The sequence below is a fragment of the Zootermopsis nevadensis genome, unplaced genomic scaffold, assembly GCF_977971745.1.
Source record: "Zootermopsis nevadensis isolate Lab colony 2312 unplaced genomic scaffold, Znev_1.0 Znev_ptg000004l, whole genome shotgun sequence".
Classification (NCBI taxonomy): domain Eukaryota; kingdom Metazoa; phylum Arthropoda; class Insecta; order Blattodea; family Termopsidae; genus Zootermopsis; species Zootermopsis nevadensis.
The window spans coordinates 2,680,490-2,705,511 of NW_028259136.1; the positions used below are offsets into that span (position 1 = coordinate 2,680,490).

The 25,022-nt window shown below is 37.9% G+C and overlaps 1 protein-coding gene across 3 annotated transcripts in view; it reads right to left on the reverse strand.

The window, feature by feature from the left end:
* Positions 1 to 593: 593 nt before the first annotated feature.
* Positions 594 to 25,022, reverse strand: part of LOC110830857 (tubulin beta-3 chain) — a 28,075-nt gene continuing 3,646 nt past the window's right edge. For 2 of the 3 annotated variants that reach the window (XM_022066196.2, XM_087342877.1), the window contains exons 2-7: positions 24,537 to 24,828; positions 4,876 to 4,984; positions 3,539 to 3,912; positions 2,431 to 2,861; positions 1,818 to 2,142; positions 594 to 1,455 (exon numbers count right to left, since the gene is read on the reverse strand). In XM_022066196.2, coding sequence (XP_021921888.1) covers positions 1,354 to 1,455; positions 1,818 to 2,142; positions 2,431 to 2,861; positions 3,539 to 3,912; positions 4,876 to 4,984; positions 24,537 to 24,593 — 1,398 coding nt within the window. In that variant the 5' untranslated portion in view covers positions 24,594 to 24,828 and the 3' untranslated portion in view covers positions 594 to 1,353. The remainder of the gene's footprint in view (positions 1,456 to 1,817; positions 2,143 to 2,430; positions 2,862 to 3,538; positions 3,913 to 4,875; positions 4,985 to 24,536; positions 24,829 to 25,022) is intronic. The other variant, XM_022066197.2, reaches the window with a different exon arrangement.

Here is a 25,022-nt window from a genome sequence, read left to right on the forward strand (position 1 = left end):
GTCATTCTTTGCTGTTTTAATTTTATACACACAGTTAACTTTTATTTCGTTGGCAGACATCTCTGTTCCAAAGCCTCGTTTGGCAAAAGTTATGTCAAATGGATTTCCAGGTTACTGCAACACTTCTCAATGAACTAACAACTATAAAAAACTATTTATTGGAAATTAATAATCAAAAGATTACTGAAGTTACTACTTCAACGTAAAAATTAAGCCAATTTCAAATTAACCACATTGAAATGCATATTAAGTTGTACCTTATCAAGAGAATAATTAACAATTAGTTAATAATGGACTACTTTTCAATAAATAAATTATATTTTTTATTTGTATACAGTCTGTTTCAAGTTTAAGAAACAAGGAATATTACTATGACATAAATAAAGAAACTCCATTTTTTATTTACATTTGTTAAGCAAATGTAGGAAACTAGATATGAAAGAATACACAAACATATAAGTACAGTAATGAAGTAGTATCATTTTGTTTTATTTCAAAAAAGAATTTATGTAAATTAAATTATTAAATTTATATTTGAATTAGATACTATGTACTTTTATAAATTCAGAGGATGCAATAACAAAATTTCAGAATTGCCTTTCAAATATTATATTCTTAGATACTAAATACAATACAATACATTTGAAATATATAACTATCTTAATGGTATCAAGTTTCATATTCCAAAAGATATAAACATTACACAAACTATTATTATTCTTATTAGCTATAGGCACTTGTTCAGTCCATGACAGACAACAAATTTACAGAACAAAAATAAGTAATCTGAAATACATCTGAAGCCCACATTTCATGACGATATTAAAAATGTTCCTTCTCTACACAACAAATAGGGATAAGTGAGTTTGCTCACTGAAAGAGAAAACTACGAAACCCCAGAACAAAACGAGTAGCTTTTACTTAAAAATGGACTCACTTAGCAATTTTCCATCTCTCATTCAAGAAACATACTTGAACAAAATGCAATAGTTATGACATAACTAAAGAGAAGAAGTGTTCACTTAGTGGTTATGTTCTAAACATAAAACATTTTGTATAATTCAAAATATATTACCTTTCGCAGTTGCATTTTTCAAATGCAGAACTTTGTTATCGATAAATTTGAAATGCAATTCTTGAATATTAATAGTAACATTACAATGAAACTTAACTAGTGACAAAATCAGTCTGATTTTTTGATTAAATAATAATTGCAAAACTTTCAAAACAAAATCCCTTGACCACTGCAAGAATTATCTGGTACATAAAAATGAGTAATAAAAATGCAGAGAAATTTATGACTGGAAAGCAAAAACTCCAAGAATCACATCATTGATCCCCATAAAAATTTGATCATGTCTCGCCTTGTTCATAATCAACATATTCTTCTTCTGCCATTTCTCCACCAACTCCTTGATCTCCATCATCTCCATAGTCATCTTCGGCAGTTGCTTCCTGTAAATTGAAATCAAAATTTTTTTAAGAATGAACAATTTTCAAGAAAAACATGGCATTACAGAAATAATTACAAATGCTACAACACATGTCAGAAAATTTCTTTCAGAAACAAAATCTGTCAATTAAGTTAAAAGCTACTTTTATTGGGTATGCTTTTTTATTATTCACTGGCATACTCATAGAAGTTCATTCATTTTCTTTGTGTTTATTCATTTTATACTTGTGATAGATTTTAATACATCTAAATTATGGCTTGATAGCCATTATATGGGAATTTTGTCAGCTAAATAAAATTTGTTTTTAACCAAGCTGTTGTTCGGGTTTTCAATGAAAAGTCTGTTTTATAATTTGACAATTACCTGGTACTGCTGGTACTCAGACACCAAGTCATTCATATTAGACTCAGCCTCTGTGAACTCCAGCTCATCCATGCCTTCCCCTGTGTACCAATGTAAGAAAGCCTTACGCCTGAACATGGCTGCAAACTGTTCAGAAATGCGCTTGAACAATTCTTGAATTGCTGTTGTGTTGCCAATAAATGTGGAAGACATCTTCAGTCCCTTTGGAGGTATATCACAAACAGCCGTCTTAACATTGTTAGGAATCCATTCCACAAAGTAGCTGCTGTTCTTATTCTGCACACTCAGCATTTGCTCGTCAACTTCCTTCATAGACATTCGACCCCTGAAGAGAATAAGTGAGCGAGTTTCTCAAAATGTACAATATTCTAGTACAACACCTAAACTGAAGGCAAACTTAGTTTACCACAATTTCTTCATTTTACTTCTGTTTGCAGAATTTCTTGAGAGGGGTATTGTTACTCCAGATAAACCAAAGTATGCTACATTAGACATATTTTATTTCAATTTCAGCTTTCTCTTCTTTCTGAAGTCTCCCTCCAGTTTAATATTAACCATAAACCAAAGATTATTTGACAATATTTTACTGCAAGAGCACTCAAGGATGTTTTACCTGAAAATAGCGGCAACCGTGAGGTAACGGCCATGCCTTGGGTCACAGGCAGCCATCATATTCTTGGCATCAAACATCTGTTGGGTGAGTTCTGGTACTGTGAGGGCTCGGTACTGTTGGCTACCACGAGAAGTCAGAGGAGCAAAACCTGGCATGAAGAAGTGGAGTCGTGGGAATGGAACCATGTTGACGGCGAGTTTACGGAGATCAGCATTTAGCTGACCTGGGAACCTGAGGCAAGTGGTGACGCCAGACATTGTGAGGGAAACTAGATGGTTCAGGTCTCCATAAGATGGGTTAGAGAGTTTCAAAGTACGGAAACAAATGTCATAGAGAGCTTCATTGTCGATGCAGTATGTTTCATCTGTATTTTCAACTAGCTGATGGACTGATAAGGTAGCATTGTATGGTTCCACCACTGTGTCGGAGACCTAGAACATGTATAAAGAATACATTTTATGTAAGAAATGTATTAAAGTTAACATCAATGCCCTTTTATGTTTTCTGCAAGTGATTTCTAATTAATGATGTACCAAAAAATGTAATTTCAAACGAATTACATGTTGAAATTATATGCTGTAACATCACAGCTAATTATACAGATTTAACTTATTCTAAATTGCAAGGTTGAGACTCTGAACTGTTCAGCAATGGTGCCCGATCAATACCAATAATCTATGCACATTTTGTTTAAATATGAAAATTAAAACTGCTGTGTCTGTCGATAGGCAATGAAGTTATCTGAAGATTATGCTGTTGCCACAAAGCAGACAGTCGAAAGTCTATGTAAATAAGTGAATGTTGACTGCTGTACTCATTTGTGCTATTACACACTAATTTCTGTGGTTAATTGTAATTGAAATGATTTGTGGAAACTGTAAATTTTTATCTGACCATGATTGGCCAGGTGAAATTTGTGTCTGGAAAAAGATAAAGACGTCATTACAAAAAGTCCTCTATAAAAATAATAGTTCCAGAATAGGGTTCAACTAATGCAGTTTTTCAAGGAAGGCATTCCTGGAATAATGATAATTCAGACCTCTGATCTACATGTTTATCTTCAGTTTCCACATAACCAGTCTGTTTCCACTACACAGAATATACATGCCTTTGGTGACGGCATAACAGAGTAAGTATTCATAATCCTATCAGGGTATTCCTCTCGGATTTTTGAAATAAGGAGCGTTCCCATTCCAGAGCCAGTTCCTCCTCCTAGAGAGTGTGTGAGCTGGAACCCCTGAAGACAGTCGCAGTTCTCACATTCCTTCCTGACAACATCCAGCACAGTGTCCACAAGTTCAGCGCCTTCTGTGTAATGACCCTTGGCCCAGTTATTTCCTGCCCCACTTTGTCCAAACACAAAGTTATCAGGGCGGAACAACTGTCCATATGGACCAGCACGAACTGCATCCATTGTGCCTGGCTCTAGATCCAGTAAAATAGCACGTGGAACATACTTGCCACCTGTTGACGAAGTTGCAACTGAAAATTAAAACAAATTCTCAATTAGATCCTTAATGAAGAGTTGTCTCATTATAAGGTCTTTGGCCTCTGGTTTTATATACTGGACCAATGGTACAGTGTTTTGCTGTAATGTTTGTCAGAGAATAATAAAAACAAAGTTAAAACTGTTCAACAAAAGTGAAATTCATCTGCCTTGAAAATGGCAGAGGATTGTGTTAAATGTTTTTCTTATGGGATGCAGAACCCCAAGTGCACCTAAATTTTTATCTCACCTGCGTTACAAACCTGAGAAAATCTGTTCACTGGTATGAACATTCAAAACCGCATTACAGCCTAAACTATTCATTTTTGTTTTAACCACGTCATAATTCTAAATGTATGTAAATGTAATTAACTTTTTAAACAAATTGAAATGTACAAATCGATGTTTACCTGTGTAAAGAAATGTATATATATTTGCATTTTCGTGGCTTATTCTATTAAACATTATAAATTTCAATGTGCTAATAGATAGACTAAATTTAATGCAATCGTGCACAAAATTAACAAAATTTTAAATACTTTGCCATTAAGATCAACAGAGTTTCTGTTACATATTGCTAATTGGTTACCTAATACATATTTTATAAAAGCTCTTAAAATGCTATATTTAGATTATTCTGTGTCAGGCCTGAAGATCAAGATAAATGTTTTATGATTTGGACATATGAACCAAGGCTCTGTTTTGATTCATGCCATAATTTGGATGCTCCGTGCATAAGCCGTATATGACAGATAACTAATTATATCATATACAGAATTGGAGGGGGGGAAGAGCATGACATCATTAGGAAATACATGACCAATTTAGGATGCCAGAAGAGAATGTATTTGGCAAGACAAGAATGACTCACAATAAAGCTAGGGACATCACACTGCAAAGCAAGTCCAAATGAGCTAACAATGTGACAATTAACTGTACTTTACGTTCCACATTCTTACCAGATGCCTCATTGTAGTACACACTAATTCTTTCCAGCTGAAGATCTGAGGTACCTTTGTAGGTACCAGTAGCATCAATGCCGTGTTCATCAGATATGACTTCCCAAAACTGTAACAACAAATAAATACATTAATATGATACACTTTTATTCATTCTATGCACAAAGTACGTCAAAAGAACACATTATTCATGTCTGTCTGTCCTCAATCTCTATTTAACAGGCATCTGTTGAATGTGGTACACAGGGTCCTATTTATTTATAGTTTATTTAACGACACTTTTTCAGCATCTCAGACTATATGAAGAGGGTATGGAAGGAAGCGAACGTGGCCTAATTTAAGGCACTATACTGGCATTTTCCTGGAGGGACTGAGGAAATACATGTAAAACCTCGGTCAGGATAGTCAGTCTCCGGGCCGAGATTTGAACACGGGACCTCCCAAATACGAAACAGCTCTCAAGCTTGATGATGTAGCAGTAAGCTCCTGTGAAACGTCAGTCTACCAGAAAATGGCCACGTGGGAACCTAAAATATCATGCGAAGAAAAGTATGTTTCTTTTCTAGAAGTCATTGACTATACGCTGAGTAGAGGCAAACTGAGGTGGACGTCGGAGTTCGATTTCCGACAAGGGCGGATGCCGACGTACCGATGATTCTTTCTGCGGGGTAGAACGATCGAAGTGTAGAACTTACACCTTCATTTCCCTGCTCATCTTCATAGAATAAAGATGCTTAAAATTAAAGAGAACCGAAATAATTTATTTATCTCTTAGCAACATTGTAGGTTACGTAGCGTGGAAATTTCGTAACGTGGATCTTGACATCGTCATTACTAAAACTACAACTAAATAAATAATACACATGGGATGTGAACTATGTGAAAAATGATAGGTCAATGGGATTTCTCACTAAAATGCTTTTATCCTACAAGTGAACCGTGACCACTTAAGGCCGGTGTAACAGCTGTTCCATTTTCTCGACGCAGATGTCTTCAAATTACATCACGTGCTCAGATGACATTCCCATACAATCGAACAGGATGTGCTGTATGACACTGCTGGAGCACTGAGGAAGCAAGCAGTCCATAGGGAAATCCGTCCTTTGTCAAAGTCAGAATAAAATGCAGTAGACTACAAATTAGCTTCCCCCCTCCCCGTTAAAAATTTACGTCGTTTTTCAAACAATAGCCTATGTATAATCTACATGTTATGCCCGGTATATTACGTCAGCATGAAGCCAATAATATAAGTCAATATCAAGATAAACATAACATAACTACATAATTTTACAATTTACTGTTTCATATTGAATTTGAACGTTGGTTGAAACACTTACTGGCAATCAAACAGTGGAAATTAAATGTCATAGGTAGGAACAAGGCAGGCCACGGTAGGTTAATTTACAAGTTTCAAGAATAATGTTCCCCCTTAAGACATTATGAAGTGTCCTTTGCTTTTTTTAAAAAAACATCCGGACGGAAGTTTGGTTCATTCGAGAAGACTAGACGGTCAATGCAAAGAGAAGCAAGTTAACAATCCTGTAGTTACTAAGCACGTGTCAATTACGTAATCCGAGGGCAAAAGCGCCTATGCAACCCGCATTACAAGGGGTCACACGATTATCACGCACTTTTCTGTGACCATGTGCACTGTCTCGTCTCGGTGAACAGACTGTAGTTTCATGTTCTTCGAAGAAATGATAAATGTATCATGTTCGTTTCCCTTTGGATTTTAATAGCCATTAAACTTCTTAGTCAGATTTATGAAATGACTGAAATATTAACTAGCGGTTTGTGAAACCGAACAGGCTATTTTCCTTTCCGTAATTACACTTTATTTTGAAGGAGTGGCAGGAGAGTTCGGGATAAATTTGGCTAGCATGTTATGAAAACCTCAGCATCGATGGCACTCGAGTCCCATGCCAGATGCAAATCGTTCTTTTATGAGTAATTTTATATCCTGTCACGTACATGCACGCACGCACACTCATTGATTCATCCACACAGAACTCATTACTCGCTCTACTGAGTGATATTGCAACAATTTGTTTTCTGTCACGCCGAAAGAGTTTGAGATTTTTACGTGGGGATTAAAAAGTTATTTGCCCTTTTGCTATAATGAGTAAAATTTAATATTTTTTCCTTATTTAAGAGACCCTACAGTTTGTAACTAAGTGCTGTTCCCACACAATTGCCATGTTCTCTCCCCAGTGCCCGTCCTGTTTTGAGATGCTAGCAAGAGCTGCGAAAACCTTCGAGCATATAAAATGTTTCGGGCGATTTGCTGGAAAATTTGGGTAGGTACTGTAGAAATTTTGTAATTGAAAATTTGAATTCGCAAAAAAAAAAGAAAAAAAAAGATGCAGTTATTACTTTGCAAAATATTTCCATTCCTATTGGAAGGGAATTTTTTGTGTAATCGTGTAAATCTTTTATCCGCGTGGTCATGAGTACTGCAAGCAAAGAAAGTGAAGGGCGAAAGAGAATTCATTGGAAAATTATTTTAGAAAAGGAGTCGCGGATTCTGCTTTATGCAGGCAGGATATAATCCTTTGCAGCTCACCAGAACAGACGTCAGAACTCGCCGAGTTAACTTCTAGCTGTGGAAGATTCTGTTTTAATAACGTTTTGAAATGCATCTCTTTCCTGGCGGAAATACACTCACGGCCTGGGACTCCGCCCTCGGTCACATATGGAACAGGCCGTGAAACAGAATGCTGGCTTTTAATGGGAAAACCAAATGACGTTTGAGACATTCATCCCGTTGACTCCCTACATTCCTGGAGTTGACAAACGACGTCTGGCGTTCATCTCTCTCTCCAGGCAACAGAGACCAAATGCTTATTTTAGCCGCGCTTGCGTGTTTCGAAAAAAAACAGTTGGAACTCCACTAACTGAACATGCAACAACGACTCACAAGTTTAGTATTTTCTCGTGCCACTATTTAACAACGCCTGGCTTCTATTTAAAAATTAAAGTGGCGTATGTTTCATAAATGTACTCCAGTGTCGCTCCCCACACTTCTTAACGCTAAATTTAGATGTCTTTACACAATTCCTCCCTCCTTACCTACCCAACCGAGCTTCTCGTCATCATAAAAGGTGAAACAATTTATGGTCGCGTTTGAAAGCTCAATTCAAGTCAGGTCAGTGATACGTATCTTGAACCTCGTTATCGTAAGAAACTTACTTCAGTAATGAAGATGGAGGTCGAATGTTCTTCTGAAACGTTGGTGTACAACAAGAAGACCAAAATCAAAACACGCCAGAATGAAAACCTTAATTCCTACATCGCAGGACCTTTGCTTGTAGCACCGACCTTCAGACAAAACTCAAAATCAGGAACTTAAAATAACTCCTGAATATCACGGTCTCAGGGCCGAGATTTCAACACGAGACCTCCCAGATATGAAGCATGAGTGTGAAAGTATCCGTTTCCAAATTGCATGCTTCAAGGTCAAGGAAGGATCTCACCACCACCACCACCACCACCATCCCTCTTACCACGCAGCTCTAAATCACCAGGAGAGAGTTGCTAGCTTTGCTACTTTGCGAGGTCTGATCTGTCTTCACTCATTGGTGTTGCTGTGCCCTTGACTCGACACTGATGTTCGGATTAAGTTTGTGTGTAGTCACAAACAGGATTTGACATTTTGAAACGATCTCAGAGTAAACGATTTTTCAGTCCAAGTTTTCGTATATTCTGGTTTATCCTTTCGGAAGTCCTGAGCTAACCTGACAGCTCGACTTAGATCACTGTTGCCTTCAAAAGGGGAAGTGCAGTTTATCTTCATCGAAAAGAATTGTCTAGCGGCTGTTGCCTGCTGACACGTACTTCGTTTGTTTTGTGTCCTCACGACCCCACAATCCTCAGCTGTATTTAGAAACAAAGAAGTACAAGATCCTACTGGAGCCGTGGACGATTCACCGGAACTTCCATTATAAAACCACATTCCATACACGTCGTCTTTCAGCCATCTTATCTATCATGCTTCTGTGTGCTCACGAATTTGTGATGAAATGCATATTATGTACACAGCACGTCTCATGTACCCGTTTCTACAAGGAAATAAGATATTAAGAGTACCTCAAAAATTATGACAACACAAGAAATGGCTGACAAAAACAATATTAACTTCCCCCATTAGTTCTGCGTTGAGTAGAGACACATTTAACATGATTGCTACTTTGAAATTTGAATTCAAGAAGGGCAGCGATTTGTGATCTGATGCTGTGGTCAGACGGTGAAAACTAGACATATAAATGATTCCAGTTCAGTGCAGCTTTGTGTGTAATCAATCGTATTAGACCAGAGGAAAGTTTACGAATGGGCAGAGCTTCAAAGAAAGGCGGGCAGGTATTCTTCACCCTGTCACAAGTTCCATCAAATTACTTGTATTTTTCTTTAATTTGGCAGACCTGATTGGTCTTACATCCCATTGCTACGACAATAAAAATGGTGTCCGTCGCCAGGTATCTTTCTTATGACTCCAATACACAAAATTACCTACAGTATGAGCACACACATACGTGCTACATAATTATTTCGCATTGCTTTTCCGAGAATCTGAGATTTACTTATTCGCCATATTTGCTACAACAGACAAAACATTTTACGTAAGCAAAAAGAGGTTGAGTGAACCTGTGACATTTTTAATTAACGCGTTCACTAGAAATAGTTAATGTAATTTAGTGCATATAACGTTGCGCAGTGCTATACTACCAGGGTATGAGTTAGCGTCTTCGCCTTGAAATGCCTTCCACTTCACAACTTTTGACAATCTATATTTGGTGCGCCCCCAGTATTCATTCCAACATCCTTTGAAACCGAAGCTGATCCATCTTTAAGGAGTTGGGGCGTCATTTAAAACACACTTACAGCCATTCTCATGAGGTGTTTATGTTTCTTTGCTACTTTGGAACAAAAGCAAAGATGTGTAAATTAAGTTTAATGTCAGACACTAGCAGAGAGAGTAGGACACCTGTTGAAACATTCATGAGGACAGTTCATCGCACCGTTAATTTTTAACTGGGAATCAGGAGACGCCGAAATTCCGTGGCTAATGGGCCAAGATTCTAGAAAATACAATCCACAAGTGTGTTTGTTCCCTGCGCCATGAACAGATGTGAGGATTTATGGTAAAGATCCACACATTCTAATCGTTAGCAGTAGATGAGGTGAATACTTATGCTTCACGCTCCCGGCCCCCTTAACCTCCGGATGAAGACCACACTATACCTATTGTACACAAAGCTGAAGGACCTCACAGCCGATCTGAATGGAGTGGCGAAGAGGGAATCTAACCTAGATCATCAAGAACGTAGCCCTGACATAAGCCATCTATGCAAATGTAACTTTCCTCTCTGAACACATTGTACTACAGACAATTCCATCAGTAAGTTTAGATTTGGTTCTTTTTGTTTCGCTGGCATCGTAATGGTTGTCCGACACCAGTGTCCGCTACCGTCTAGGTCCGTCTCCCCACATGGCAAACCAAGCGAGACGCAGCAAAGGCGAACTGCAGAAATGCACTTTCTCGTGAGACGAAAGATTTTCTTTTTTCACAGGGCAAAAAGGCCATCCGAGTGCCGAAATTTGGTATTTATAAACCGCGAGATAGCTTTCACGCACTAAGTAACATTCGTTTGTTAACTTCCAGCTACCTTACGAAAAGATCATAACTGTAAACTCCAATCTTACAAATGCATCCTTGTATGGAAAGGCGAGTTGCGCCTTCGCAGTCTAGTTCATCGAACCCAACCTCCAAGTCAGAGTATCACCCCATGTCGGCTGTCCGCGGCTGCTTGCTCTATTCTAAGCTACCTTCCATGTATGAGCTACTTCCCCATCCGCGATCTTACGACGCGCCGAATTCGTTAATTACATTAGTAAGAATTAGTTGTTGACCTTAGCGGCTTGTTTTGAGACAGTACAATTTCAATTAAAACTTCCTCTCCCCTAGATGGGGCACTCTGGTCAGTTCAGATTCACATTTCAATCGCAAACACCAAATGTTTTTGGGATACGGTAAGTTTTCTTATACGATGGATCAGAGATTTTGATAAGGACCTTAATACCAGGCAACAAAGAAAATCAAGGGCGAACATTCACGAGTAGCTCTGGACGGCCTGATGCGGTCCAGAAGACAAGGGCGAAGCAGAAACATCAGGACTAGGTTTGCCAGGAGTTCTAAACCAGCACTTGCCCAACCAGTTAACTCCGAAACATGTAAAAGATACAATAAATCTTCCGACCCTAGACATCTCGAGAACATTACGTGCTACCACCACGTCAGAAATTGTCAGCTTTACAAATTTATTAATTTAACAGTTAAAAGAGGACTACAGTGAAACCAAAACGTCTAGATCTTCGATTACAGTAATAAGCATAATCGAAGCATGGTGTATGGTGTTCGGAATAAATGTGGTCGTCATGGCTACTGTGACTTCCGTTAACCAATAAACAGCTTGTAACAAAAACTTTAGGTTATAAAGCTATTTGTAAGGAACCATGTTTATTAAACTTTAAGGTTTATGGGCTGGAAAGTGAAATGACCTCTAGCAGAAGAAATAACTCGCTGCTTCGTCGCATTCCTGGGCGTTTACTAAACTTCATTGTGTCGCAATGACTAATTTCCCTTTTACGAGAATAAAGCCCTGAGACAAATATTTGTGTCTACGGGAGATGATCAAAAATATTCGTCCTTTAAAACTTTCTTTTCGCTCAAATTAGTTTTTCAGGTAAATAAAATCCTTCATGTTCGACATGATTTCATTTTCATACATGAAGCTACCCGTGCTTGAAATTCTGTATAAAAATAAGTTAATTAGTGTACAAATGGCAATTTTATGTTATGTTCGACTGACTAACAAGTAATTACTTAATATCTATCCTAGTCGCAAAATTCTTCTATTTAAACAACTCTATGTAATTACACTCGGCTAAAGTTTCAGCTTTACCAAATTAAATTCCACTTCGTAGCGCTATTTCCTATCATCTAGTCGTTTGAAGTTGACCGACCAAAAGAAAAGTACTCATTTTGAAATTCCTCTTGTAATTGCCTCCATTTTCCTTTCCCTTTGTATAGGTACCTTACAAAAATCTCCCCTTCAATTTATTCTCAACCACACACCTCTGAAACGTCGGTCAACTTCTCATCTCCCCGATTGTGAAGGCGGTAAGAACCTTAGAAATCGTCTGTAAACAGCCAGACTACAAGGCGCGTCAACCTAGAAGACAGCCATCTCACAATCGCCGCTGTGAGAACCTGAATTCCTACCTAAAAGGTGTCCTTTGTCAAACATCAGTTGCCTTTTCGAATAAAATATAAAAAATCGAACGTACTGGCGGTCGTCTGATCGCCGACTTCGATCTATTTGGCATGCAACACATTCATCTAAATCAGATGCCTCCGAACGGATATATTAAAATTGGTATTTATGAAAGTAAAAAGCATGAATAAAACCCACTGTACTTATTAACAAGTACAATGCGACATCCTATTCATTTTATTTTTCTGCAATTTTTACTTCAAGGGGCTAGATTATGTGCTTCTGTTGTCCTCTACTTCGCCTGACGAACAGGCGACTGGGCCTGTCGGATGTGTCCCGAGCACGACAGTTCCCCATGACGTGGACTCTTGATGAGTAACATTGGACACTGAAATGGATCAGCAGATAATATTAACAGGCATGACCTTCGCTTCCTGAGGTCTAAGACCGCTCTTGGAAAAGACATAGGTCAACGAGTTCTTCCATGAAGAGATGAATGTGTTCATTCATTGCATCACGAAGGATACGTCCTACGTGCGCGTCGGCTAGCAAGCTTAAACCAGCAGACTTGTACTCGGGAGACATCCAGTTCGAATCTCGACCTAGATGTGACAATGCTACTAATCCATGGGTTGAACTTTTTTTTTTAGCTGTCTGCTCGAACTCCTGGTTTTCCGAAAAGTAAGCACGATAACCTTATCTGAAAATAACAATTTTAACTACACTACAAAGTTATTATGCTTTCAAAGTAATTTCTCTGCTTCAGTATTTGTCTTGAGTTTCGAAACCGCGCAACTTTGAGGGGGTGGGGGGGGGGCTGAATTTTCTTAAGACTTTGAAGACTTCCATCAAAGCTCACCGCTGTTAACTGTGTCACGAAGCTAACCGTGGTCATTTTGAACAACCACACTAGATTTTCCAATTGATTAAGTGCCAATGCTGACGTATGTAGTAATTTGGTTCATTAAAATGTCTATTTCATTCATTGAATGTGTCTATACATCTTTTTGGGGGCCACTGTACTGAGTAATTCACTTGTGATAAAATAGATTTAGTCTGTAGCTCCTTTTCAACCGTTGATAGCTCGGAGATTTCAATTTCTAAGTAGAAGAAATTAAAAATCGAATTCATCATTTCATTATCCCCCATTTCAAAACACCACTGAGGACAAAACTCATCTGTTTACAACGCATGATCTACGTTTTGTAATACGCTGTCTTCACTCATGTCTAATCAATAGTCTTTACTTTCTAGTTCATATTTAACGCCTGTGGTTGCAACTGCCTCCAATTCTCTGTCTGGCCATGACGTGGCTGCCAACAGCTTGTCAAAAGCAAATAACCTGAAAATCAATGTGTCGTAAAATTTAACCGTTAATTAACACGGTCAGCGAACACAGGCCAAAAACCTCGAATGCCTCTCTCATTAAACTCTTCTTTTATGTGCGGTTAGCCAGTAACTTTAGAGAAAAACTTTTCCACGGATCTTGGAACAAATTTTTTAGAATGTAACCTTTGCCACAACCAAAATTACAAACTAAACAACATTATGTACAAAGTATATAAATGGGCTGAGCTATTAGTAAATATTAATGAAATACTGCAGGACAATAAAAAGTTTATTTACAAATCATAGACAACCGTTTTGTCAACCAGGGGTCGCGAGCTGGATGCGGCCTGCGAGATATCAACTTCAATTTACGTGTGTATCAATGGTTTGCATGCGGGCCGATGGCGATCACGGAATTCTCGCCACTGGGGGCTTAAGTTCAATGTATCTCGCGCCTTCATATCTGTTAATACCACTTTTGAAACACGGGAGTTATTTTGGGAGCCTTATGGAAAACAAGATCATTTTGTCCTTGGTTTCGACATGACACTTAGATGCCCAGTCACATCACTTCTCTCGTCTGCTCCTCCACAAGCGTCCCTGAAAACAGTGTCTGTTCTTGAAATAGTCCAACCGTCAATTTCAAATTTAAAGTCAGTACTACCAACCGATTTCTACCACTTTCTTTGCTTGCACTGAAAGTAATATTCCTCGAATTGCAATTTTCTTTCATTCCATGCTTACAGGTTATTTTCACATAATTTCATTAATGTAATCGCTTCCAGACGTTCACAATTTTATTTTTAAGAAGCCACTCACACAAAGCAAATAATTTATTTTTATTTCAGTCCATCCGTTTAACGTTTCAGAAGCGAGTTTCATAACATTAAACGTTTTCCATAATTTGATCAATTTTACGCGTGTTGTTTTTATATTCAAGCCTAACACGTGCTTATTTCTTGAAAACATTGATGCGTCCAGGCATTATCGCAATAGTTCGTTCGTGAAAGTTTATCGCTAACCATTCACAGATAAATTATAAGAGCACTACTGTTTCAAGGAAAGCTGGGACTTTTCACAAACAGCATTCACTTGCTTCAAACCAAGGAAACGCTGCTGTACCAATGCATGTAGATCCAGGAAATACAGCGGCATACTAAAGTATATATTTTTTTGTCTTTGCATAAATTTATCCTTATTTTAAATGTTAACCTTCCATTTTATACATTTCTTTCTGCTTCTCACTGTCGCCTTATGTATGTACCGACACTCAAGACGTAATTTTACACTAATTCTCTCCTTTTCGTCAGAAGCAGGCAAATATTCCTGAGAATACAGGTTTCAGTTTTATACAAAGTTCCCTTTGAGACAGGTTTCGATGTATTTACGAGTAACTTTTGAAAGAAATGCCATAGCATTCTCAAGGAGAAAATGGCCGATAATATGTAATCGTGAAAGAATAGACTGATTTCGTTTGCTGTTACCGTGAACGTCAGAGCGCGACTTATAATGACTCCCACACCCGAGTTTTCATGGTCTTTCCTTAGCCGAGATTAAACATGAAATTAGGCTAATTTTCGAGAACTATACTAGTTCCTATTGCATGTATAGGGCCTACATTACAAATTACTACTAAAATTTTTAAATTCAACCCATTTTATACTGACCCACAACCCCCCCCCCCCCCAGTATCGATCCACGTAACAACCTACAAATCTCACGAACTCTATTTAAAAACACAACTACTCGAAAGTTTTCTGACAGGTACTAATTCATTTATGGCTCATTTAACATCAATGCCAGTAGCCCAAACTATACAGCGTGGATTAAAGGAAGAAGTCTGATAATAAATTGGAAACGGTGTGGAAGTAGCCGTGGCCTAATTTAAGACCCCCAAAATTTGCCTGGAGAAACTGAGAGAAACCACGAGAAATCTCAGTTAGGACAGTACACATTTGAACATGGGATCTCCCGAGTACAAAGCAGCAGCAATAATCACTCGACACAGACATTGGCAATCACCGTTAACTGCTGTAACCAAAAGTCATCAGCAGTAAATTCGTTTTGCCTCTCGCACACAAATTCTCATACATTTGTATTTATACTTATTTGTGTGTAACGATCTTTATAAACAATTTTAATATTATCATTCCATCTACTCCTGTATCTCCCAAGTGGTCTCTTTCCTTCAGGTTTCCTGACTGAAATGTATGCATTTATCATCTGTCCCATGCGCGTTAGGTGCTGAGCAATTAATTTCCAAAACACTAGCTAACCATTGTCATAACACGTCTGTTATGAGACACGCTTGTCACCAATTAAACCCATCGTTTTCCTGTAGGAATAACATATCACTATAAGCTGATCCCATGTGTATGACAAAGAATTACAGAATTCTAAACAGAGACTCCAAACAGATTTGAAACTGCACCATATGGGTGTCATTTCCAAGGGAAAGTTTTTTAAACAGACGCTTGAAATGAACCAACCGGAGCTGATAGATGGGTTGCAGGAGCAGTTGTTAGGAAATTCGTATAAAAAAATCTCTTTTTGTGGACAAAATTTACAAAACGCGATTATAATTGTGTCAGGTAGTGACGAAAATTTAAGTGCTGTATTTGTATCCTTTGCAAGTCGTTTACGGTAACAGAATCTAACTGATTATTAATTTGTGAAGAGATGACGCATTTTTAGTCTGATACATACTGAGTAATGTTTCAGAGGAGCTTACTGCCTTCATAGCCAGGAAAATGACCAGAAACTGAGAATAGTAAGCCGGCATGTTATTGTTACAGTGGCAGCATAGTGGGAATTAAACCGATGAATTAATAAAAATACAAAATTTAAAACGATGTTGTGAAATATACGACAAATACAAGCCTAACTTCTAACTAATTTGTATAGTTATTTAACCCAATATTTATAGTTCTTGCTGGTCAGACAGAGGCACATATAAAGCCAAGTTATTTTCAGAACTTCTTGCTTGAAAAAAACTAAATGCATCAGACAAGATTGTCGTTCTACAGCAGATGTGCGAGTAAACTGGGAACGTTCGTGGTTGCAATGAGGGTGATAAGACGTCAAATGTTTCATCTTCATATTAACCGGAACTCTATTTTTAGCTAATTCTCTAACCAGGAAGTTCGGATATCTCGCTATGTTAATTTCGCCTCTTCAATCCATCAGACAGATAATCCAGGGCAACGTTCTGTACTTATCAGCTTATATAACAGCAGTCCTTGCACTAAAACAGCACTCTGAAAGACTCCAGTCACTAAAACCTTTCTCAAACTAATTCCAATGCAAACAACAACACCCTAATTATATTGCATAAACTACACGTCTTGAAAAAGCTGATAACTACAGCGAATAGTCCGCTGCATGCTTTCAAGTGTTCTTATCAATTAATTATATTAATAATATATAATATATAAGTCCTTAGGAATATATGAATCCCAATTTCCTTGTTCATTAATCTATGTGGTGGGGCTCGTAAAAATTATAAATTAGTTACGTAATTAATGTGATCCTTTCCTGTGAGCAATTTCGTCTAGTACAAGCTTTGACGAAATCACTTACGTCAGCTATAAACGAAAATACCACTCTAGCGCCATATTTGTATATGTTATCATATGAAAAATGGCTCACACAAAATGTGTCTGTACTCAGAATTGCACATTTGTAATTCCAATTGTTCGTTAGTGGTCACCATAAATATAAATTTCGTCAGTCCACCATATTTCTCTCTTTACATTCTACAAGAATTGCCTTGGAGTTGGACAGAAAATCATCATACAATAAGCCAGAATGTGTCAAGAAATGACGCTAGTCGATCGGAGGGCCGTCATGTTAGTATTACTAATAAAAAAATATTTTGTTCAAAATAAGATTTAAGGCGACATAATGTTCGTGGCAAATCGGCTGAATTAACATTTTGATAGATACTAAGTTTTTCGTTGGCTCTTGAAATTTTACAGAAATTCTATACAAGCCCATCAAGTCCATACTTGTCCATACTTAGTATTAAACCCAGGTATGCTGTAGTTGCATCTGATAAGCAAACATGTAGACTCAGGTCTGTTTTCCTGTTTTCTTGTGACCTGGAAATCGAATCAGCAGGGTTCCATCCAGCCAAGGACAGATTTCTTTACAGATTTTCCACTGGATCATTTGTTATGACAAATGGTTGTAACAGGTATGGAGGGGCATGATATTACAATATCAACTGAGTATTGTATTTTCTGATTTGGATTCAACTTTTCCGAAGACTATAATTTTCTTGGTGTCACAATAACTGCCTAAAATTAATTATATTTTTAGATGTATTACCTGCCTTTCGGAAAAGATGCGAAGGGAGACGTTTCCGAATTGGGCTGCGCGACCCGTACAAGGAAGCGAGGGTTGTCAATGAGTTCTCACAAAGAAATTAATAATTCAATTTCGTGTCATTATTATTTTATATCAAATTTAAAACTAAAAAAACAAGTGACGCGCACGCAGCTGCGATTTCTTTATTTCAGATAAATATGTTTGGAATGTTCCAAGTGTATAACAGGTCTATGTTCGCAGAGATGTTTACTTACTCCAGCTTCGTTAATTTTCAGACTTGTGAAAACAACATGCAAAACTGCCGATGCCTGGAAACGGTTCGGATCAAATGGGTGTAGGGAATGAGACAAAGTGTCACGTAACGAGGCCAATTTTCTTATAAACTGTGTACTCTGATTACAAAGCGTTCTTACATAGCAACACATTTAAAGATCCGTTAAGTAGCCAAGTAAGGAAAATATAACTCATAAGGCAATTTCAGTTACGAGCCTGAACTGAAAGTAAAGAATTAAAAAAAAATTACGTTTTGGATTCGAATTTTAAATACTTGATTAATATACATCATATAGCATGTTTTATTAGAACTTATTTAACAAATGTTGGCTGTAACATCTGACTTCGCGTCCTTGCACAAATTTCTCGGAAAGAGACGACTGCCCTAAACTTATTAGTCTGCAAACATCAAAGTTTTTATAACTTCTTCGAAACACTTCGTCATCCGTACTGTAACAAAATGATATCACCAAAGTACTTGACTGCAGTAAATGGGAGTTTCAACACTGGAATATTTACTTCGACAATCACCAGCCTGTGTGTGTGTGTGGGTGATAAAACATGCTGGCGGAAATGACTTCCTCATAATGCGTTCAAAAGGGTAAAAGGACCTGAATCTAGCAGCTGCTGTTCAACATCGAAAGATAAGAAAATTAAGTTCTTATCTTAAAAAAATAGTGCATGCCCATTATAAGAATCATTTGGCTGATGCCGATTAGGGATATAATCGCAGTTTATTCTGAGAACCTTATGGAACCCATAAATACTCTTGTGATCAAAACACGAAGATATTGGATGTTAAAGCATGTTGCATGTGCTTCCATTTATATAAGAGTGCTTTAAATGATTTGTATCAATTTACCGGTAGGCCAAATCTTTGAGAAAGTAACAGAGCCTATATAAAATGTAAACAGTAACGCACAAAAGTTATAAACCAAAAAACTAAAACAAGTTCATTCGTCCTGTTGAACACAAGATCCTGAAGAAACAGCGTTTCAGGTTATTTAAAAAGTTCTCCTTGCGGCAAACTTGAAAGTACAACAACCCCAGATCTGATCTCTAGTGTTGGGCTTCAAGCACTGCAGCCTCTGTTTATCGAACAAAATGGTTCGCTTTGATCTGAAGAGTTTCCACATCAGTCGATTTATCAAGTTCGAAAATATAACCGTAAAAGAGACGGAAGTACATGCTTACAACGGAAGCTTAAAACTTTCAATGGCAATTATAATACGAATATATGATTTATTTTAATCTTTGATATACCTCTGTTTCTTGAACCAGTAAATGGGGCAACGACATATATATTTGCGGAATGTCATTACACTTACTAAACTGTTCAAATTCATGATTGGTCGCTTCTATTATCTTTGTCGTTTCTTTGTTTGCCCCAACTCCTTTGTCTCCAGTAGAACAGAAAATGGTTGTTTTATAAATGGCCTCTTTCACAGCACGCACACTGAAGGAACTGAGAGCAACTTCAATCTTAATGACGTATGCCTCGACAGTGAAACATTACGAATAAAAATCAGACAGGCTCGTCAGTAAACCAAAAGGTTCTCTTACTTCCAGTTCAGTAATTTGTTTTAAAAATGCAGTAAGTATTTTGGCATTTTATGACCAACTTTTTGGGTCAAGAAATGCCAAGTACAACCCAGAAGACCAACATCGATATGTTTGTTAACGCAAATCTATAGGCTCTGCAAGATTGTCATAATAAATACGCAAGTTCATAATTTCAATATGTATCGTTTGTTTGAAGAAAACCCCGACCAAGAATGGGTACATAAATGGGAAAATAAAATCCTCACACCTGCAGAAGCCAAAAAACAACTTGTAGTTCGAAGATTTCCGTCTTCTGGGTTGTTGCGCTGTGTAGTCTGGTCGGTTTACCAACGTTTCGGAGGTCATACTACCTCCGTCATCAGGGCGATGAAGATTTCTGTCTTCTGGGTTGTTGCGCTGTGTAGTCTGGTCGATGTTAACCAACGTTTCAGAGGTCATACTGCCTCCGTCATCAGAGTATGAAGATTTCTGTCTTCTAGGTTGTTGCACTGTGTAGTCTGGTCGATGTTAACCAACGATTCATCGCCCTGATGACGGAGGCAGTATGACCTCAGAAACGTCGGTAAACATCTACCAGACTACACAGCGCAACAACCAAGAAGACAGAAATCTTCATCGCCCTGATGACGGAGGCAGTATGACCTCTGAAACGTTGGTAAAATCTACCAGACTACACAGTGCAACAACCTAGAAGACAGAAATCTTCATACTCTGATGACGGAGGCAGTATGACCTCTGAAACGTTGGTTAACATCGACCAGACTACACAGTGCAACAACCTAGAAGACAGAAATCTTCATACTCTGATGACGGAGGCAGTATGACCTCTGAAACGTTGGTTAACATCGACCAGACTACACAGCGCAACAACCCAGAAGACAGAAATCTTCATACTCTGATGATGGAGGCAGTATGACCTCTGAAACGTTGGTTAACATCGACCAGACAACACAGCGCAACAACCCAGAAGACAGAAATCTTCATACTCAATCGCCCTGATGACGGAGGCAGTATGACCTCTGAAACGTTGGTTAACATCGACCAGACAACACAGCGCAACAACCCATAAGACAGAAATCTTCATACTCACTGCTGTGAAAACCTCAAATCTTACAACTTATAGTTCGTGCTTCAAAATACGACGTTTATGTATCATGGTAACACAGGAAAGAATAAGAACACGATCTTCCGAGAGCATTCTAGGCAGACGACTTAATATAACTGAAAGCCAGGAAATGGAGGGGCAAAAAGAGAAATACGAGAGCATTTGAACGACGTGTGTAAGCATTGTGATTATCTTTCACGGGATATTTTGGGTACCGTGAAGGGAGAACTGGATTAGTTAATATAATCAAAGCGGTCATTCATTCCAAACTAGTTCCCAGATATTGACCTCTTCAGTCTCTGCCGTGAGATCACCAGAAACACATCTCAGTCTGAACAAAATATAAAACAAGACGGGAAATCGTGTTATTCACTGAAGTGATGACGCGTTTGTTTTCTTCCACAAGTCACTGGTCTTTATATAAATCTATTATTTCACATACAAATCGATTAAATCTGAGCATGCACCTGAATCAACTAAAGAATAAAGCACTTAAACCTGAAAAGACTGAACGGAAACAATGAAAGAACTTAGTTAAGATTTAACCATAATTGTTGCAAAGCGATTCACACGGCACACACTGATTATTTTTTGTACTAAATCTTTGTTGCTTAATATTTTCAACACAGAAATAAAATTTTCGATAAGACCAATTTATATTTTAATTAGATATATATTTGATTAACCTAATTTTTCAATAATTATATTAATATAAGCCGTTTTTGAGACAACAAACAAACTTATAAAACATGCAAACTGACATGGGAAACGTATAATTTAGAAACTAGCAGTTATTTATTTTTCAATAAACACATTTTTTCCCCCAAGAGTCGCTGATCAAAGGTTCCAAGAAATGCTGACCAAATGTCTCCCAACATTTTCAAAGCCTTTCACATTAGTAAAATTAGAACATATTAATAATTCATAATGAAAGATGAAGCTTTATTTTATTTCCAAGTCCTGCATGATTTCTGGCCTCACACCAACGTTCATCTCAGCCGTCAACTCATCCTTATCACATCTATAGTTAAACATGAAACTGCTCTTACAATGTTGACTTCTGAACACTAATCTGGTTGTCAGTCAAACTCCGTTAGAGCAGACAGACCTGTTAACTGCGATTTCATATGAACAAAACAAGGAAGATTTCCATTTACGTCAGTATCTTAAGAGTCAAGGGCGGTGATACGGATTTTTGTATTGAAACAACTGTCTAAGCTTTTCCCCCACCACGCAGAGCTACTCACTCTTGTTTTCCAAGGGAGATAATTTCCTTAATTAGCATCGGAATATAAAAGTTTCAAATTAATAACTGTTATTACTCCTTCATCGTATATCAACAGTATTAGTGGTTTAAGATATTTATTTTATTTGAAAAATATTGGTTCTCTTGAAACGAAATATTAATATAAATCCATGTAAATTGGTCTAAAATTGAATTTTAAAAGTAGAATTTGAACAATGTTTCATTCTACGAGAACAATAAATTTAAACGCGACTGTGATTAAAAACTCTTGGTTTAGCTCCTTTCAAAATGACATTAACAAAGCTTGATATATACAAATCATCCTACAAAATTATTAAACACTGGTATAATTATTGAAAACCGTATCAACAAGATCTTATCAAGAAAGAAAAACAATGCCTCCATTTCAGCCCTGAAGATGTAGTAGTATATTCCTTCGAAACGTTGGTATACCACCTGCAGATCCACACGGCGTTAACATACCAGAAGGCCACCACCAAAGGTTCTTACAGCTTCAGCTTAGTTTTCGCACGACAAGAGATTTTGTTCCAATAGCGCCCCTGTAACCCCAAGCAGCTGTAGGGTCCTATTATCAAACGATGTTCCTCCCCTACCAGTTGCTGGAATTCAGGTTTTGCAATACACACAGCATTGCTTTCGTAACGGAACACTGGGACAAGCTTCTTTTCAAAACAGATTTCATTCCAGAACATTCGAAGACGCTGATTCATAGGCTTTTATACTTTTTTTTAAAAAAACGGGCCTGTCAGATTCTGATGAAATTGGGCACAAATACAACAAAAGATTCTTATTCTTTCGGAACACTCGGGACAATGTTTCTTTCGAAACAAATTTTACCTAATAAAAAACTATTATTTAATTCTATTTATTGGCGCTGAAGGACCACGAAACGTCCCGTCACCCTTTGCATCGCTATCAATAAGAGAACAATGTGATTCCGATATATTAATAAATCTGCCTCAACCTAATTATATAGAACAAGGATGTATTACATGTGGTGTGCCGAATTTTCTCGCAATACAAATTAAATAATTTTAGGTAGACAAAATAGCTTTCTTTATAAGCACTGTTTCAGTATATACCTACATTAGCGTCTTTTAATTGACAGAATTCGACCGTTTATTAAGTTGTCAAATACCAAATTCTGAACCACACAAAAGCATTGCTCCCTCTTAATTCAATAATCGTGCCTCGTTGAGGCATCCTTGGAATTTAATAAGTTGTGACTCTTTATACTACGACACATTTGTATTACACTAGCGTCCATAAATACTAGCACAGAAATCCGTCGCTTAACCTTACGATCCTCAGACATACCGCGATTTACAAGACCAAGAAGAAACTGGTGGACACCGGCCACTTTTAACTCATCAAAACCACACCGAGTTTAGTCGAAAACCCTCAAGGGGAGGGATCTCTTTGAGGACCTAGGACGAAGGCGAAGTGTTAGCTAAATCGGAGTTACAATGGAAAATGGACTGTAGTCCGCTAAACATATTAAATGTTACTCAGCACAACTAATATTCCTAGTGATCAGTGTTGGGCAATCTCTGAAAAAAGATAACACGGGCATTGCCAAATCTTAAAACTTCTTGAAGTAAACTACCAAATATATTTATGGTCAAAATATGATACAAACCTCGCATTCTACATCATTTTATTATACAATGGTTCTCAAATCAATTAAATGTAGTAATCAACTTTTACGTCGTCCAAGATGTAGGCTATAAACCAAGGCTACTGTTTACCTGGAGAACATTCTCTGTTACAGGTCAAGAGGATTCAGCGCCATCATAACAGAAATCTGCCAAATGAACCTCTTTATTTTCCTAAAACATCCTTTAATATCCTCCCATCTAAGTAACTTCTAGGGTGTTTTTAAAATAAGTTTTAAGGAACTTTGCGTAAGTAAGATTTGAGGTTTTCACAGCGGTGAGTATGAAGTTTTCTGTCTTCTGGGTTGTTGCGCTGTGTAGTCTAGTCGATGTTTACCCTAATGACGGAGACAGTATGACCTCTGAAACGTTGGTAAACATCAACCATACTACACAGCGCAACAACCCAGAAGACAGAAAGCTTCAACTTTACGTAAATTGACTCCGGTTAGTAATGATGCCTTATCAGAAACTTGGGTCATGTATCGTCAAATGGGGCCATTTGTGAATGTTGAATGGCGAATAATGTGAAAAATGAAAATATCACGAAAACCCTCAGTCAGGTTAGCCAGACACCGGGCAGAGATTTTAACCAAAGATATCTGGCATACAAAACAGGCGTGCTGACTATTCTACCGCAACATTCAGCGAATTTACTATAGATTGTGCATGTCCCCAAGTTCCAAGCTTACTCACACGTCTTCAAATGTTTCTTTCACTACAGTAAGGGTATTACGCGTTTCATTAAAATGATAATGTATGTGACAACGGAAGCAGTGACATTGCAACCAAACTAAAACTATTCGAACATTCGCCCTACAGAAACTAAGGAAATGAAAAGTTTGCGCATTAACTGGGCCTCAGCTTACCTTAGCACCGATCTGGTTGCCGCACTGGCCGGCTTGTAGATGCACGATTTCCCTCATGCTTCTTTAACTTTGCTACGAACAGAATCTGACACGCCTGGCGAGAGCTCCAGCAAGCAGCACGTCTGAGCGTAGTTTGACGTTTCACCCTTCCTGCTTCGCCGGCAAGAAGCTTTGTCAGATACCAGCTCCCCTCCCTCCACACACACCCCTCTTATCCCGCAATGTAAGGAAACCCAATACGTGAAGATACTAGAGCAAAAGTCTTGGAAAGGATGTGTGGAAAAATATGGTCCTGAAACCAAAAAAACAAACAAACAAAAGGTTCAATACCCAGAACTTCCAGAAGTGGCTGGAAATAGACGGTGATTATTCTTTGGGATTCTGCAGTATTTCAAATTGGCGGCTGATCCAGACGGGACGATCAGGGTTCGATTCCCAGCAGGGGCAGAGATTCTTCTCTTACCCCACATCGGCCCTAGTGCCCAC